This window comes from Diaphorina citri, unplaced genomic scaffold (genome assembly GCF_000475195.1).
Source record: "Diaphorina citri unplaced genomic scaffold, Diaci psyllid genome assembly version 1.1 scaffold134, whole genome shotgun sequence".
Lineage (NCBI taxonomy): Eukaryota > Metazoa > Arthropoda > Insecta > Hemiptera > Psyllidae > Diaphorina > Diaphorina citri.
In genome coordinates, this window is record NW_007377571.1 from 194,153 (window position 1) to 208,054 (window position 13,902).

The 13,902-nt window shown below is 38.1% G+C and overlaps 1 protein-coding gene across 1 annotated transcript in view; it reads right to left on the reverse strand.

The window, feature by feature from the left end:
- Positions 1–13,902, reverse strand: part of LOC103504817 — a 51,471-nt gene that overhangs the window by 1,713 nt on the left and 35,856 nt on the right. The window contains exons 3-4 of the mRNA XM_017449846.2: positions 4,023–4,178; positions 28–220 (exon numbers count right to left, since the gene is read on the reverse strand). Coding sequence (XP_017305335.1) covers positions 28–220; positions 4,023–4,178 — 349 coding nt within the window. The remainder of the gene's footprint in view (positions 1–27; positions 221–4,022; positions 4,179–13,902) is intronic.

Genomic DNA, 13,902 nt, shown 5'->3' on the forward strand with positions numbered 1-13,902 from the left:
AAGACAAGATAGGTTATCAATACTTACTTGTTTAATTTAGGAATGGCGAACAGTTTCTCGCTTGGAATTGTTTCCGGATTGATGCAAATGAATTGGGCCTTTGCATTTCTCGATTCTTGATGTAGGCTGATGCTAGCACCCAGAACTGCGTACCGGGATGCATTGTAAGCTACAGACTCCATTTCCAGATCGGAACTGATACCCAGTGAGATGAAACGACCTGGAAAAATAGTAATAGAAAGTAATAACAACAATAAGGATAAAAAACAATAAAGTTTGTAAGTTAATGGAATAATTGATACTCATTTTCTGAATTTGCTATTCTTCTACGAAATAATCACCCAAGAACAGATATTAGGCAGGTAAGTAAGTATACCTAATTTGAGCTACCTATTTAAGTTTTTTTTCTTCCTTGTAAAATTCAAATATTTACGTGGCATTATTTTCTAGACCATTTAGTTCTGAAAGATGACAATAATGGGGAATTTATTTCTTCTCCTTATTGTTTTGAACCAGATACTCTCCTAGGACCTAGGTTTGGCAGGTTAGATTATCTCCTCAAGACTTCATGTATATGCCTCCTAAACAACCATCAAGTTCCTCACTCTAAAAATTCCACATAGATAATATCTACTTACACATATATTTCTAGGCACTAAAGGTGTCTCTAAATCCTCCAATAACAGAACTAATCGGTTCAAATCTAATAATAAATTGAGGAGCAGAATGGAAAAAGGGCCCTTGGGACAAATCGTTGTTTTGAGATATAGGGCTTTAAAGTTTTTGAACCGAAATAACAAATTTGGCTGTGAAAATGAAGTTTGAGCAGTTCATAAGAAATGATATTTGTTTTGTTTTAAATAATTTAACGCAATAAAAAAACAATATTCACAAAGTCTTATACAAGAAATATTAGTTTTAAAAAAGCTCTTTGGAGGCCCTTTTTCCGTTCACTGGCCTTTTTTCCATTCTCGAGGTCCTTTTCCCATAAATATACTGATAAGTTCTTATCAGATAAGGTCCTTATCAAGATAAAAATGATAAGCAAGCACCCACCCATCCTATTTTAATATTTTTAATATAAAATATACAAAATAAATATGAAATTTTCCAGAAATAACTTTTCAGAATAAATTCCTGCAAAATAAACATTCCAATAGCATTTGGATATTTGAATGGTTATACAGTACAAGCCACTTGTTGGTTCCTAATAAACAGGGTGCATTCTATTGCCCAAATTTAGTCCGACAAGATATTTAGAAATTTCACTTATTTTATTTCAAAGGCGGTATCAAAGCGAACAGCCCTAAATGAGGGGTAAGCTTCTACGAATCTACCAACTTTGAATCTACCTACCGTAGGGTAAAAAGATTATTCGAGGAACAGGCCCCTGGTTTAACCTAGTTGAAAAAAGTTCTAAAGGATAAAGAATCCAGGATGTTCTCGTAATCTTCATCTTCAGTTTGGAATTCAGTTTATCATTTCCTCTCAGCTAGAATGCTGGCTAATAGATACCCATACTATCTATGTGAACGCTCATAGGTCTAATTAACGCATGCTCCCGATCTACCTCTAATTACAGGTCTATCTTTCACGCATTCCGCCCTTCTTCAATCTCTTCCTTGCATTTTCAATAAATAACCCTTTCTGTCACATCATTAGCTTACGGTGTTAATGATTGTAATTACAAATTCGTTATAAACCATTACAATACACGGTAGGTAACGTAACGTTGGCCTATTGTGTACCCATGGCTAAATAACGAACCATGCTGCACCTAATGCTGGTGCTGTATCCCGGAGCCATTGTTTATTTGTTCCGTGAAATGCAGTGTTTTGACTTGGTGGGAGAGAATTGTGCTTGAATAATAAATAGAAATAAATTAGTATAAAAGTTCATCCTAGACTTTAAACCTATCTACAGATTATTATAATTATGGTCCGATTCGAATAAGTAGGTTACAAATTTGAGTTCAAAAAGCTTTGAGCGATATTTAAATCAAAAGAAAACATAGCATTCAATCTTAAAGTTCTTAGACTAAAGCGTCGAAGTGTAAAATTGTTGAAATTTGGCCCAACATTACCCTGATAGAATTCAAAGAAATTACACCTGTTGTTCAATGTTTCCACTTTCTTTTAGATCAGACATTTTTTTTAGTCACCTCTAAAACAAGATATCGAATTAACTCAAAAATAAACAAATAATACAACGAGTTATTGAACAAGCCATCAGTTTCTCTCTAGAGAAGCTCAAGTTTTTAATTAATATCGAATTGAATTGAAAAACGATTTTCTGTACCTCCATAAGTGGTATCTTGGTAAGTAGGTACCTATATCTTAGAGTACCTACCTAGAGTAGTCAGTAATTTCTAATTACAGATTCGTAGATAAGACGTAAGACGGACTGTGTATGTTACTCCATCACCCGTCTCAAGGCAAGAAATTGTACTATCAAATTAATGACTTCATTGCTCATGTTTAATTAGGTGAACACAACAGCGTCACTCCGAGATCTTCTGTCCTGAATAGAAAAAAAAGACGAAGAAGAAGAAGAAGAAGAAGAAGAAGAAGAAGAAGAAGAAGAAGAAGAAGAAGAAGAAGAAGAAGAAGAAGAAGAACTCAAAGGTTGTTGTTTTTTTTAATGGAGTTATAGTCAGAAGAGAGAGCTAGATGTCTCGTTGTGTAAGATGCTAAAAATGGCTGGAAGGCGTAGCAAGTTGTTTTTTTTTTTTTAATCAGCATTCCAGCCAGAGAGGTCTCTAAATACCTCTAATCTTCTCACAAGGTGACAAGTTTGACTTACCTACTGATCATAGATATTAGATACTCATATGTAAATGGTTATAGAAGATGTTGTAATGAACATCTTTACCATTTAACACTGGAATTAATTACCTTTTGATTCCTCAATAGGTCACCATGTTACTTGAGAACCAAATTGGTTTGTGGTAAGGTGACAAGGACTGTCTAGGTAGCATAGTGGTTGAAGTGTTCGCCTGACAAACAGGAAAGCACTAACTCAAATCCCAGTCAAGGCATTGATTATGATGGATTTTTAGTCTCATTGAATTCAGGTTTTGACTAAAATTTACCTAGTAAAGCTAGAACAGCGCACCTCAAGTTCTGCGTAATCGTAATTCAGAAATATAGGAATAATAGGAACAAAAAATACACACGTAAAAAACACATTTTACAAGAAATACATGTAAAAAAACCTACAATGTAAATATGGCTACAAGAATATGAGTATAGCATTACAGACTTACAATCTGTAATCAAATACGGTAATGCAATTATTCACGAGTCATGCCGATGAATTCAATTAGCATGCAGATTAAAAATTATTCTCACTTCTATTGGAATTGCTGAGATGAATCTCGGCAAATCTAAATATTTTAGCATCATACCTACCTATTCTTCTTTTACCATGTCTTACGATAAAATTGTAGGAACCTTACCTATACATATTCGCATTATTTTATATTTGCATTGTTAAAGAGAGACTCAGAGACGGTATTTTATTTTGTATTGATCATCATGCAAATTTTTGCCATTATCTGCATGAATATCAAATATTTCCTACGCAATATGTTATTACGTTTCTATAGACATACCTACTTTGTGGTGAATATGATATTTTGCATACTCACGCAGGCCCATAACTAAGTAGGTATACGAGTTAAATTCCCTGTGGATTTTGATCTACATAATTTATCGAATCTTCGTGCCATGTTCGAGCGATTTTGGGCGAAATCTAAAGGCCTGGGAATTGCGAACTTTTTTTGAGCTTTTTCAAAGATTTGTCATTATATAGCGGCCGAACCGAGGTCCGGCCCGCGGAGACTTTTGACCATCATAAAATGTCAAAGCTGTCTGCAAAATCTGAGCGAACGACGGCCGGTCGACTATGTTTGGACACACCTTTACAAAATTGAGATCGATCGGAAATTAATTTTCCCAAGTTTAATAACTTTCTATTACTACAGTATAGCAAAGCTATACTAGTTAAACCTAGGAACATACCTCTCTTTGCTTGCAGCAAGGGCAAGAATGTTCGTGCCGTTTTCAATGTTCCGATGACGTTTGTTTTGAGCAAAGCATCCCATTGGGACGAACTGTCTTGATTCTCCAACTTTCCCTTCAAACAAGTGCCAGCGGTGTTTATCAGTGCCCACAATCCTGAAAGCAGACAAAGTAGGAAGAATGATTATTTGACGAAATTCAAGTGGTAGGACAGGTGTGTGTTGAATTGAATTGAAGTTAAGTGTTGAATTGAATGGAATGGAAGTTGAGATAATAAAATTTACAATAAATATAGAACCTCCCTAAGACTACAGGTCCTAATATTTATTTGTTCAAATACACCCTAACCATCCTTAGGCCATATTTTATGTGCTGGGTTATATGATTGTGTAAAACAAATCAATTTTCTCAATAGAAGACTCGGAGTTACAATAAAACAAAGATTCCATTAGGTACGATATAACATTATGACCCTCACTCATATATAATGTATGCTCCATGCATGCCATGCATATTACACTTGCATTTTCGTCCTTACCCTTTGAAGAAAAACAGCAAAGTTCAATAAGAAGATTTTCGTTTGACCCTGAATACGCCGAGAAAAATTGAGCACGTTCCAAGATTATCAAACGTAGTGTCTAGCTGTAGGTACTTCTATCTTGGTGAGGATGAATAGATAGTTTTGTCATTCCTAAAGTAGGAATTTAGCTAAGAAGAGAACAATAAATCAAATAATGAGAGTAACAAGACTACCTAGAATAAACATAAAAAACATTGAACCACTTTTGCACATAACTGTATGAAGAGAACAATAAATCAAATAATGAGAGTAACAAGACTACCTAGAATAAACATAAAAATAGCTTATTCCAAAATAGGAATTTAGCTATGAAGAGAACAATAAATCAAATAATGAGAGTAACAAGACTACCTAGAATAAACATAAAAATCTGGTGTGAACATCACACGACTTTCTATTACATTTGAGTATCGAACCCGCAACTTCTCAACTCTAAGTCAGAGAGTGCTAAACGTAGCACCATTCGATTCCGCGTGAAAAATCACATGGGATTAACTATTCACTTGCTTATTTGGTAACGGTTCACGAATAAAAGAGAAATTTGTTGACACAGGGGAGTATCGAACCCGCAACTTATAAACTGTAAGTCAGAGAGTGCTAAAAGTAGCACCACTCGATTCCGCGTGAAAAATCACATGGGATTAACTATTCACTTGCTTATTTGGTAACGGTTCACAAACAAAAGGGAAATTTGTTGACACAGGGGAGTATCGAACCCGAAACTTCTCAACTGTAAGTCATAGAGTGCTAAAAGTAGCACCATTCGATTCCGCGTGAAAAATCACATGGGATCAACAATTCACTTGCTTATTTGGTAACGGTTCACAAACAAAAGGGAAATTTGTTGACACAGGGGAGTATCAAACCCGCAACTTCTCAACTGTAAGTCAAAAAGGTATTAAAAATGGAAACATGCAGTCTGCTTGCTGCAGAGAGAGAGAGAGAGAGAGAGAGAGAAGGGGGTCGTAAAAAGGATGAATTTTACAGTTAGAAGAGAGAGACGAGGAAAAACAGAGAGAGAGAGAGAGAGAGGAGAAGAAAAATAGAAGGTAAAAAGAGAGGTAAGAGAAGACTGAATTAGTAAGAGAGAGAGAGAGAGGAAATAGGTAGAGGCAAAAGGGAGTGAGAGAGAAGGAAAGTTACAGTCAGGGGAATAAGAGAGAGAGAGAGAGAGGGAAATAGGTAGAGGCAAAAGGGAGTGAGAGAGAAGGAAAGTTACAGTCAGGGGAATAAGAGAGAGAGAGAGGGAGAGAGAGAGGTAACCTCTTCTCATCATCATAATGGCTACCTCTTCAATACCTAATGGAAATTGACTTCCTCCAATAGAAAGTCAATGTGTGAAGGTCATGAGAGAAATCAAGGTCATTGAAGGTCAAACTGTCAAAGAATTGAAGGTCAAATTATCACTGAGTGATTCAAGAGGTAACCTCTTCTCTTCTCATCATAATGGCTACCTCTTCAATACCTAATGGAAATTGACTTTCTCCAATAGAAACTCAATGTGTGAAGGTCATGAGAGAAATCAAGGTCATTGAAGGTCAAACTGTCAAAGAATTGAAGGTCAAATTATCACTGAGTGATTCACATATTCACATAAACTTACACAGTGTGTGAAGTTGACGAGATGGGGACCGAAAGATATACGTACAGACGTACACAGTTAATTAACTAACACTGATTTACTGATTAGAGTGATTATTTATTTATCAAACTATTCTAGGTGGTTTAACAAAGGAGGTCTTATCGTTCTGAAATGTCGGAAGTTGAACCCGCGACCTAGCGCTTACAAGGCAGGCTAACTAGGCTGACTGTTTTTTTTTTTTTTCTTTTCTTTTTTACCTCTCTGAATTTTTGAAAGGATTTTTTTTCAAACAAAAAAAGAAAAAAAATGTACTCCATGGCACTGAAGGGAAAATACGACACGGCCAAGGGAGAGAGAGAGACGGAGAGAGAGAGAGAGAGAGAGAGAGAGAGAGAGAGAGAGAGAGAGAGAGAGAGAGAGAGAGAGATCCGAGAATAGAAACCGCAAGAAAAGTGACAAGAAGGCAGAGATAAGTATACACCGCGCACCGCTGGAAAAGTGGACGTTTGAGCGTATTTCCATTAATGGTTTTTTACCGATTGGACATATTGTTTTCAGAAATGGGTAGGTAAGTTTATTAAGAGGTACACGAATAAACATATTTATTCGTGTAGGGTACCCTATAGGGTAAGTAAATAAAGAAATTCAGAAATGAAGTGAAACAAGGGTGACCCTGGGTCGCAGAAATTCCCTTTTAAAGAAATTCCATGTATTTCAAGATGAGTGTTTCACCGCCGTTTTTAGTCTGTGTCGTAGCATGCGGCATGCCCCTCCCGTACATTGTCCTTTCCTTTAAGAATTTCCAAGAATCTCTTTTTATTTCAAGAAATTCCAATAGGGATAAGAAAAAATATATATATGTCTTTTCTTTCGCAAAAAAAAAAAAAAAAAACCAAAAATAGCTCATTCCTAAAGTAGGAATTTAGCTAAGAAGAGAACAATAAATCCTCGTGCCTGTAAAGTACAAACAGAAGAAGAGTCTTATCCAGTTGCGATATAATGTGGGATACTCGTATTTTCTCTTCCTTTGTTCAGACTAGGCTTTGTAATCCGCATGGAAATACAAGCTAAGCTACGAGAGGAGAAAACGAGATAAAGGGGAAAAAGCTAGAGAGGGAGAGGGGGGGGGAACAAGGTAAAAGAGAAATGGAAAGAAGAAGAAGGAGAAGATAAATAGAAGATAAATAGAACACAGAAGGGCATAAAATAAGACTAGCAAAGGGACGGAAAAAGAACTGGAGGTAACCAAGGTAAAGGGAAAACGAACAGCGAAGAGGAAAAAAAAACAAGGTAAAAGAGAAATGGAAAGAAGAAGGAGAAGATAAATAGAACAGAAGGGCATAAAATAAGAGTAGCAAAGGGACGGAAACAGAACTGGAGGTAACCAAGGTAAAGGGAAAAAGAACAGCGAAGAGGAGGAAAAAAAAGTAGGGTTTTTGGCCCCTTTCAGATAAAATATTAGGGGTGAAACTTCACCAATGGGTTCTCTAAGGTCAGAGCCTTTACAGAGGGCTGAGGCCTCTATTGAGCCTACCAAAGCTCGGGCTCAAATCTATAGAGTACTGCAGAGGCCTTCCTAAAGCCGGGGCCTATGATCAGAAAACCCATTATATGGGCACACGAAACAGATTAGATACGCGAGCGAGAGAGAGAGCTTAATGTATTAGAATAGGAAAATATAATGCCTTATTATAGAAATAATAATAATAAATTCGTATAATATAAGATACGAGGACATTTAGAGTGGGAAATGAAAGAGGAGAGGGTAAATTAAAATAACATATTCATGACGTAAGGAAGAAAGAGATAGAGATATATGGAGAACCGAGAGGAGAGAGGGAGAAAGAGATACTAGGAAAGAGAGGGATAGAGAAATATAAGTAGGAGAGTGTGGGAGAGAGAGGGGAAGAGAAATGAGAGAGAGATAGAAGTAGGAGAACGAGAGAGATGGAGAGAGCAAAGTTGTTGACAAAAAGATAGAGATATATATGGAGAACCGAGAGGAGAGAGGGAGAAAGAGATACTAGGAAAGAGAGGGATAGAGAAACATAAGTGGGAGAGTGTGGGAGAGAGAGGGGAAGAGAAATGAGAGAGAGATAGAAGTAGGAGAACGAGAGAGATGGAGAGAGCAAAGTTGTTGACATGTATAAGAGGTTAAGGACTTTTTTGGGTTTTTTGGAAAGGTTTTCTCTTTTTGTAGGTGGAGTGAGAGAGAGAGGAGGGGAAGAGAGAGAGAGAGATAAGGAGGAAGAGAGAAGGAAAAACTGAGGCGGTATAGGGAAGAAGATGGATATAAAGAAAGAAAGAGAGAGAGATATTGAAGGAAAAAGTGGGAGAGTGTGTGAGAGAGAGAGGAGAATATTATGAAAAGTTAGATTACAAGTTTCTTCTTTGGTCTGTGGTGGTACCTTACCTCAAAGTTAGGGAGGGAGGGAAAGAATAAGAAGGAGAGGGGAAGATGGAAAAGGAGGAGGGAGAGAAAGGAAATTAGTAAAGATACCTATGTGGAAAAGATAACTAATGCATTATATTTAAAAGGAAAAAATGAGAGAAGGAGAAGAAGAAATGAGAAAGAGAGGAGAGCGTGGGAGGGAGAGAAAACTTATGTACCTACCTACTTTTTAAAAAAAAGATACCTATGTGGAAAAGATAACTAATGCATTACATTTAAAGGGAAAAAAATGAGAGAAGGAGAAGAAGAAATGAGAAAGAGAGGAGAGCGTGGGAGGGAGAGAAAACTTATGTACCTACCTACTTTAAAAAAAAAAAAAAAATGGACCGATTGCAAAACTTTCTCATTACCTTGTATAGGTTCCCTATACGTAAGGGTAATAGAAAGTAAAAAGGGAGAGGAATAGAAGAGAGAGAGAGAGAGAGAAAAAGATACGGAGAAACAGATAATAAGAAAAAGAAAGAAATAGAGAGAGAGAGAGAGAAAGAGAAGAAATAAAGAAAAGAGAGAGAAAGGAGAGAGAGAGAAGAAATAAAGAAAAGAGAGAGAGAGAGAGAAGAGAGAGAGAGAGAGAGAGAGAGAAAGAGAGAGAGAGAAAAAGGGGAAACTAAGGAGCCCAATATTTATTCCAATAACTTTCCTACGCTGCATGCACACAGCTGCTAAAAAAAAAAAAAAAAAAAAAAAAAAAAAAAAACCCAATATTTATTCCAATAACTTTCCTACGCTGCATGCACACAGCTGCTAAAAAAAAAAAACATGGTTCCTTGGGGAAATGATAATAATAATGTTCCTAATAATATTCTTTGCTAAAAATAGGTATATATTATAATGTCTAATATACCTATAATTTCTCATTAAATTGGAAAATTGTGGAATGCACTCCCTGTCTCTGCCAGAAACTCCACTACATTTGGTAGCTTCAAAACAATGGCAGTGGAATATATAAAATCAATGTCTTATTGGGAGTTTCGGCATCTCCACTATTATTGAGAGTTTTGGCATTTCCACTAATATTGGGAGTTTTGACATCTCCACTAATGTTGGGAGTTTTGTCATCTCCACTAATATTGGGAGTTTCGGCATCTCCACTAATATTGGGAGTTTCGCAATCTCCACTGATATTGGAAGGACGTAATTCGGGTAAAGTGGGGGTAAAAAATGCGACGGGGAAATTGAGAACAAGAGAGATATAGGTAGGTATAGGCTAAATGGAGAATGTGAAATAGCCGAGAGAGAGAGAGAGAGAAAGGGAGGGAGGGTGAGAGAGAAAGAGAGGAGTAGACAGGATGGGGGTAAAATTGCGGCACACAGAAGAGAGAGAGAGAGAGAGAGAGAGATAGAAAATAGGTAGAAGAGAGAGAGAGAGAGAGAGAGAGGAGAGACTATGAAGAACAGACATAGGAAGGGAGAAAGACAGAGGGAGACAGAAATAGAGGAAAGAAAGAGGCCAAACACAGGATAGACAAAGAGGGAGGGAGGGAGAGAGAGTGAGAAAAATGTGAGACAATAGGAAGGGAGAAAGACAGGGGGAGACAGAAATAGAGGAAAGAAAGAGGCCAAACACAGGATAGACAGAGAGGGAGGGAGAGAGAGAGTGAGAAAAATGTGAGACAGTATAGTATAAGGAGATGAAGAGAGAAGAGGGAGAGAGATAAAATTATATAGAACAGACAAAGGGGAGAAAGGGAGAGGGAGAAAAGTTCAGAGGGAAGAGGAAAGTAGGAAAGAGAGGGGGTAAACTCAAATTCAGGCACGCATGCGCAATGGGAGCTTTCAGCTATTAGAGAACACGCGGCAACTCTCTCTCTCTCTCTCGCGTCTCTCTGTCTAAGCGAGTGTAATTTTGAAACATAAAATTTCAGTTGATTTTGTCCCGCGATTGTGGTCGCATCACACGCTCTGGAAATCGGCCACAAAAAATCCCTTTCACACAAAATCGTCCCCACAAAAAATCCCTCTAATTTTCTTTAATAGCCTACCTAAAATTACCTCAGATAAATAGTGAGAAAATTTATCTAACTTTTTTTTAATCCCACTTTTTTACGATTATACCTTTTTTCAGCAGAATTTCCCTTTTTTTTCAAACTCTTTTTAGCTATTTTTATTTTTCCCCTTTTTTTCTACTCCTCGTGGCGGGTATAAGTGCGGGAAATTTTGCGGTTTTCTCCCCCCGTCTCTCCCCTGGTAGTGTGGTGAGTGCAGGAGTTTCTTTTTTCCCGAGGTGCCGCCAATTTTGTCGGCCCCTCCAGTGCCCAGCGGGAGACATGCAGGTGGCGGACACACCAAGACGTAATGCCCAAGCGTCATGACATATTTGAGGTAATTGGCGGAAATTTTGGTGGCGGCCTAACTTCATACACTGAGGCTCAGGTGTAGAGGGTAACTGCCGGATAGGTTAAGCTTGTACGAATCTTTGGTGCAAGTGGCGGAGGGTGAGAACGTGTGTGGAGGAAAAAGCTTCAGACCCAGGTCTCAGACGAGACGGTCTGTCATATTCACTTCAAAACCTGAGACCTGTCAGCTCCCATGGCGTAGTGGTCACTGCACTCGCCTTGCACGCGGGAGACCCGGGTTCGATTCCCGGCGGGGTCAAGAAATTTGAGATAAGGTTCGTTATCGAAACCTGGCTTTCTCTTATCATGAATAAGAAGAAATAGAAAGTAAAAAATCTGGTGTGAACATCACACGACTTTCCTTATTCTATTGAATGATTGAAGCTTATTTGAGTGTTCTTTTACCCTAACTTTTACAATATCTCTAACCGTTTTGTCGTTATAGCTGAAAACCGCCAAAAAACGGTCGAAATCTGTCCAAAAGCAGTCAAAATACCGCCAAGCGCAGCAACTATCTCAACCAAACGTGAACTACACACCAAATTTCAAGTCTCTAGCTTATACCGTTCCCGAGATATTGTTAAATTAACCCGAAAACCGCCAAAAAGCGGTAAAATGCCGCCAACCGTTGCACCGGTCTTAACAAAAAGTTTTGTGTTGCATCCTTGTCACATTTGACAGCTACATACCAAGTCTCTAGAATCTAGATCTTACCGTTCTCGAGATATTTTGTTTACAGACAGACACACACACACACACACACACACACACACACACACACACACACACACACACATCAGCTTTCTAGGTGTTGTGGTTCTAGAGATAGAGCGATCAGTGTGTGAACTATGAAATGTGAACTGTGAAATGTGAATGAGTGAATGGATCTCGTTCTTATAATATAAGATTAGGATTATTGAGACATGTATTGGGAAAAATCCTACAATGCTGCAGTGAGCACCAAAGTTGTGACATAATAAAACAAATTGCATTTACATTACATTTACATTTTTACAAAACCTGAGACCTGGAAAATCTTCAGACCCAGGTCCCTCAGACGTTCTCACTGACCTAGGTGAGGTCTCGAGATTTTCAGGCCAACACGTTTACACTGTCTGAAAGACCGCGGTCTGTCAGGCAGTCTGAGCGTAGGTGATGGGCATTAGGGGTTGCGGCATAGCTAAATCGAATCTAACCTTTTTAGTCCGTCCTTCCTTTATTATTACAATTAATAGTAATAAAAAGGTATAAGGGACGGACTATTGTATTTTTATTGATTTACTATAGGTATGTACCAGCTTTAAAACCTCTTTTCTACCAAAAGGAATAATAATTACTCTTCTTTTTCTTCGCCTCTTCCCGTGAACAGACGGGGTCAGCGTTTTTCGTCAGCCTCTCAATCAGCCCTGACTAGGGTGATTGCTTTGGGCTGACATTTGGTTTGGCAACAAATTTTACGAGTGGATGCCCTTCGCACTCAACCTTTGCTATTGCTTTAGCAAGGGAAATTCAGGCTGGTATACTCACCGATTAAAGTCTCCTAGCCAGACTAAGCTGGTCTACTCCCTGTTTAACGTATCCCAGCCAGACCCCAGACAAACCAAGAGGAACAATTAAAATGCAAAATTTTCCCTCAGAACTTCTGAACAATAGGAAGAGGACATTACATTTGATATTTATAACCCCTCAACACTACAAGAGTAAAAGTGTGAGAAGTTCTATGGAAAACTTTACCGGGGAAACAAATTATGCAGGAATAAAGTTAAAACAGAAGTTATTCAAATAAATGTCACCACACAAAACACATACATATTCATGACTTTCTATTCTTCTTCCTTTCCTTGTCCAATGGGAAGGAAAGTCCGAGTAATGTACATCATGTCCTTCAATAGATAGAGGGGAGATTTGATAGAGGGAACTGAACTGTAACTGCTAAGGTCTCATCGTCCCGAAAACGAAGAGAGAAGAAAGACAGGATAGGAGAAAGCCAGCCGTTCCGAGAACGAACATCATCCGTTCAAGATAAAATCCGCCCTGGGCGGGAATCGAACACACGGCCTAGCGCTTACAAGTTAGACGCGCTACCAACCAAGCTAACTAGGCTGGCAGATGGGAGAGAAAAGACACAAAAAATAACATATTTTTTTATAGAAGCCTCCGTGACCTAGTTGGTACGCTTGTACGCCGGAGGTTCCGGGTTCGATTTCCACAGAGTCCAGATTTTTTTTTTGGCTCTATCATACAAAAGAGAAAGAAAGACAAGGGGAGAGAGATTTTACTGGAGTTGGACTCAAATATAAATCTCAAACAAACAATGGAATGAGAAAGAAAATGAATGAGAGAGAGGGAGAGAGAGAGAGAGAGAGAGAGAGAGAGAGAGAGAGAGAGAGAGAGAGAGAGAGAGAGAGAGAGAGAATAAAGAAAAGAAAACATTAAACATTAAACAAACATACACACACACACACACACACACACACACACACACACACACACGGACCAATGGCTGAAACTTTGGATTTAGGATCTAGGGACCTCAAAACATGTTTTGACACTAAAAACTAAAAACTGACCATCGAAAATTTGACCCGATTACATTACTTTCCTTCCTATAGGATAAGGAAAGTAAAAACTGATTAAAATTCCAAAGAGACCAAAGAAAAGAAGGTAGAGAGACAGAGACAAAAAGGACGAAAGAGACAGAAATACCTACGTGAAGAGACAAAGGGAGTAAGATGAAGAAAGAGGAAAGAGAAAGAAAAGATTCTTGGAGGTTCTGAAAAATTAAGAGATGAAATGACAAAAAGACAAAGAATTTCCCCCAATGAAATTGATACGGGTTTACGGGTAGAGAGAGAGAGAGAGAGAGAGAGAGAGAGAAGGGGGGGAGAGAGAGAAAGAGAGAACAAAAACAAGGAAATTTAAACAAAGAA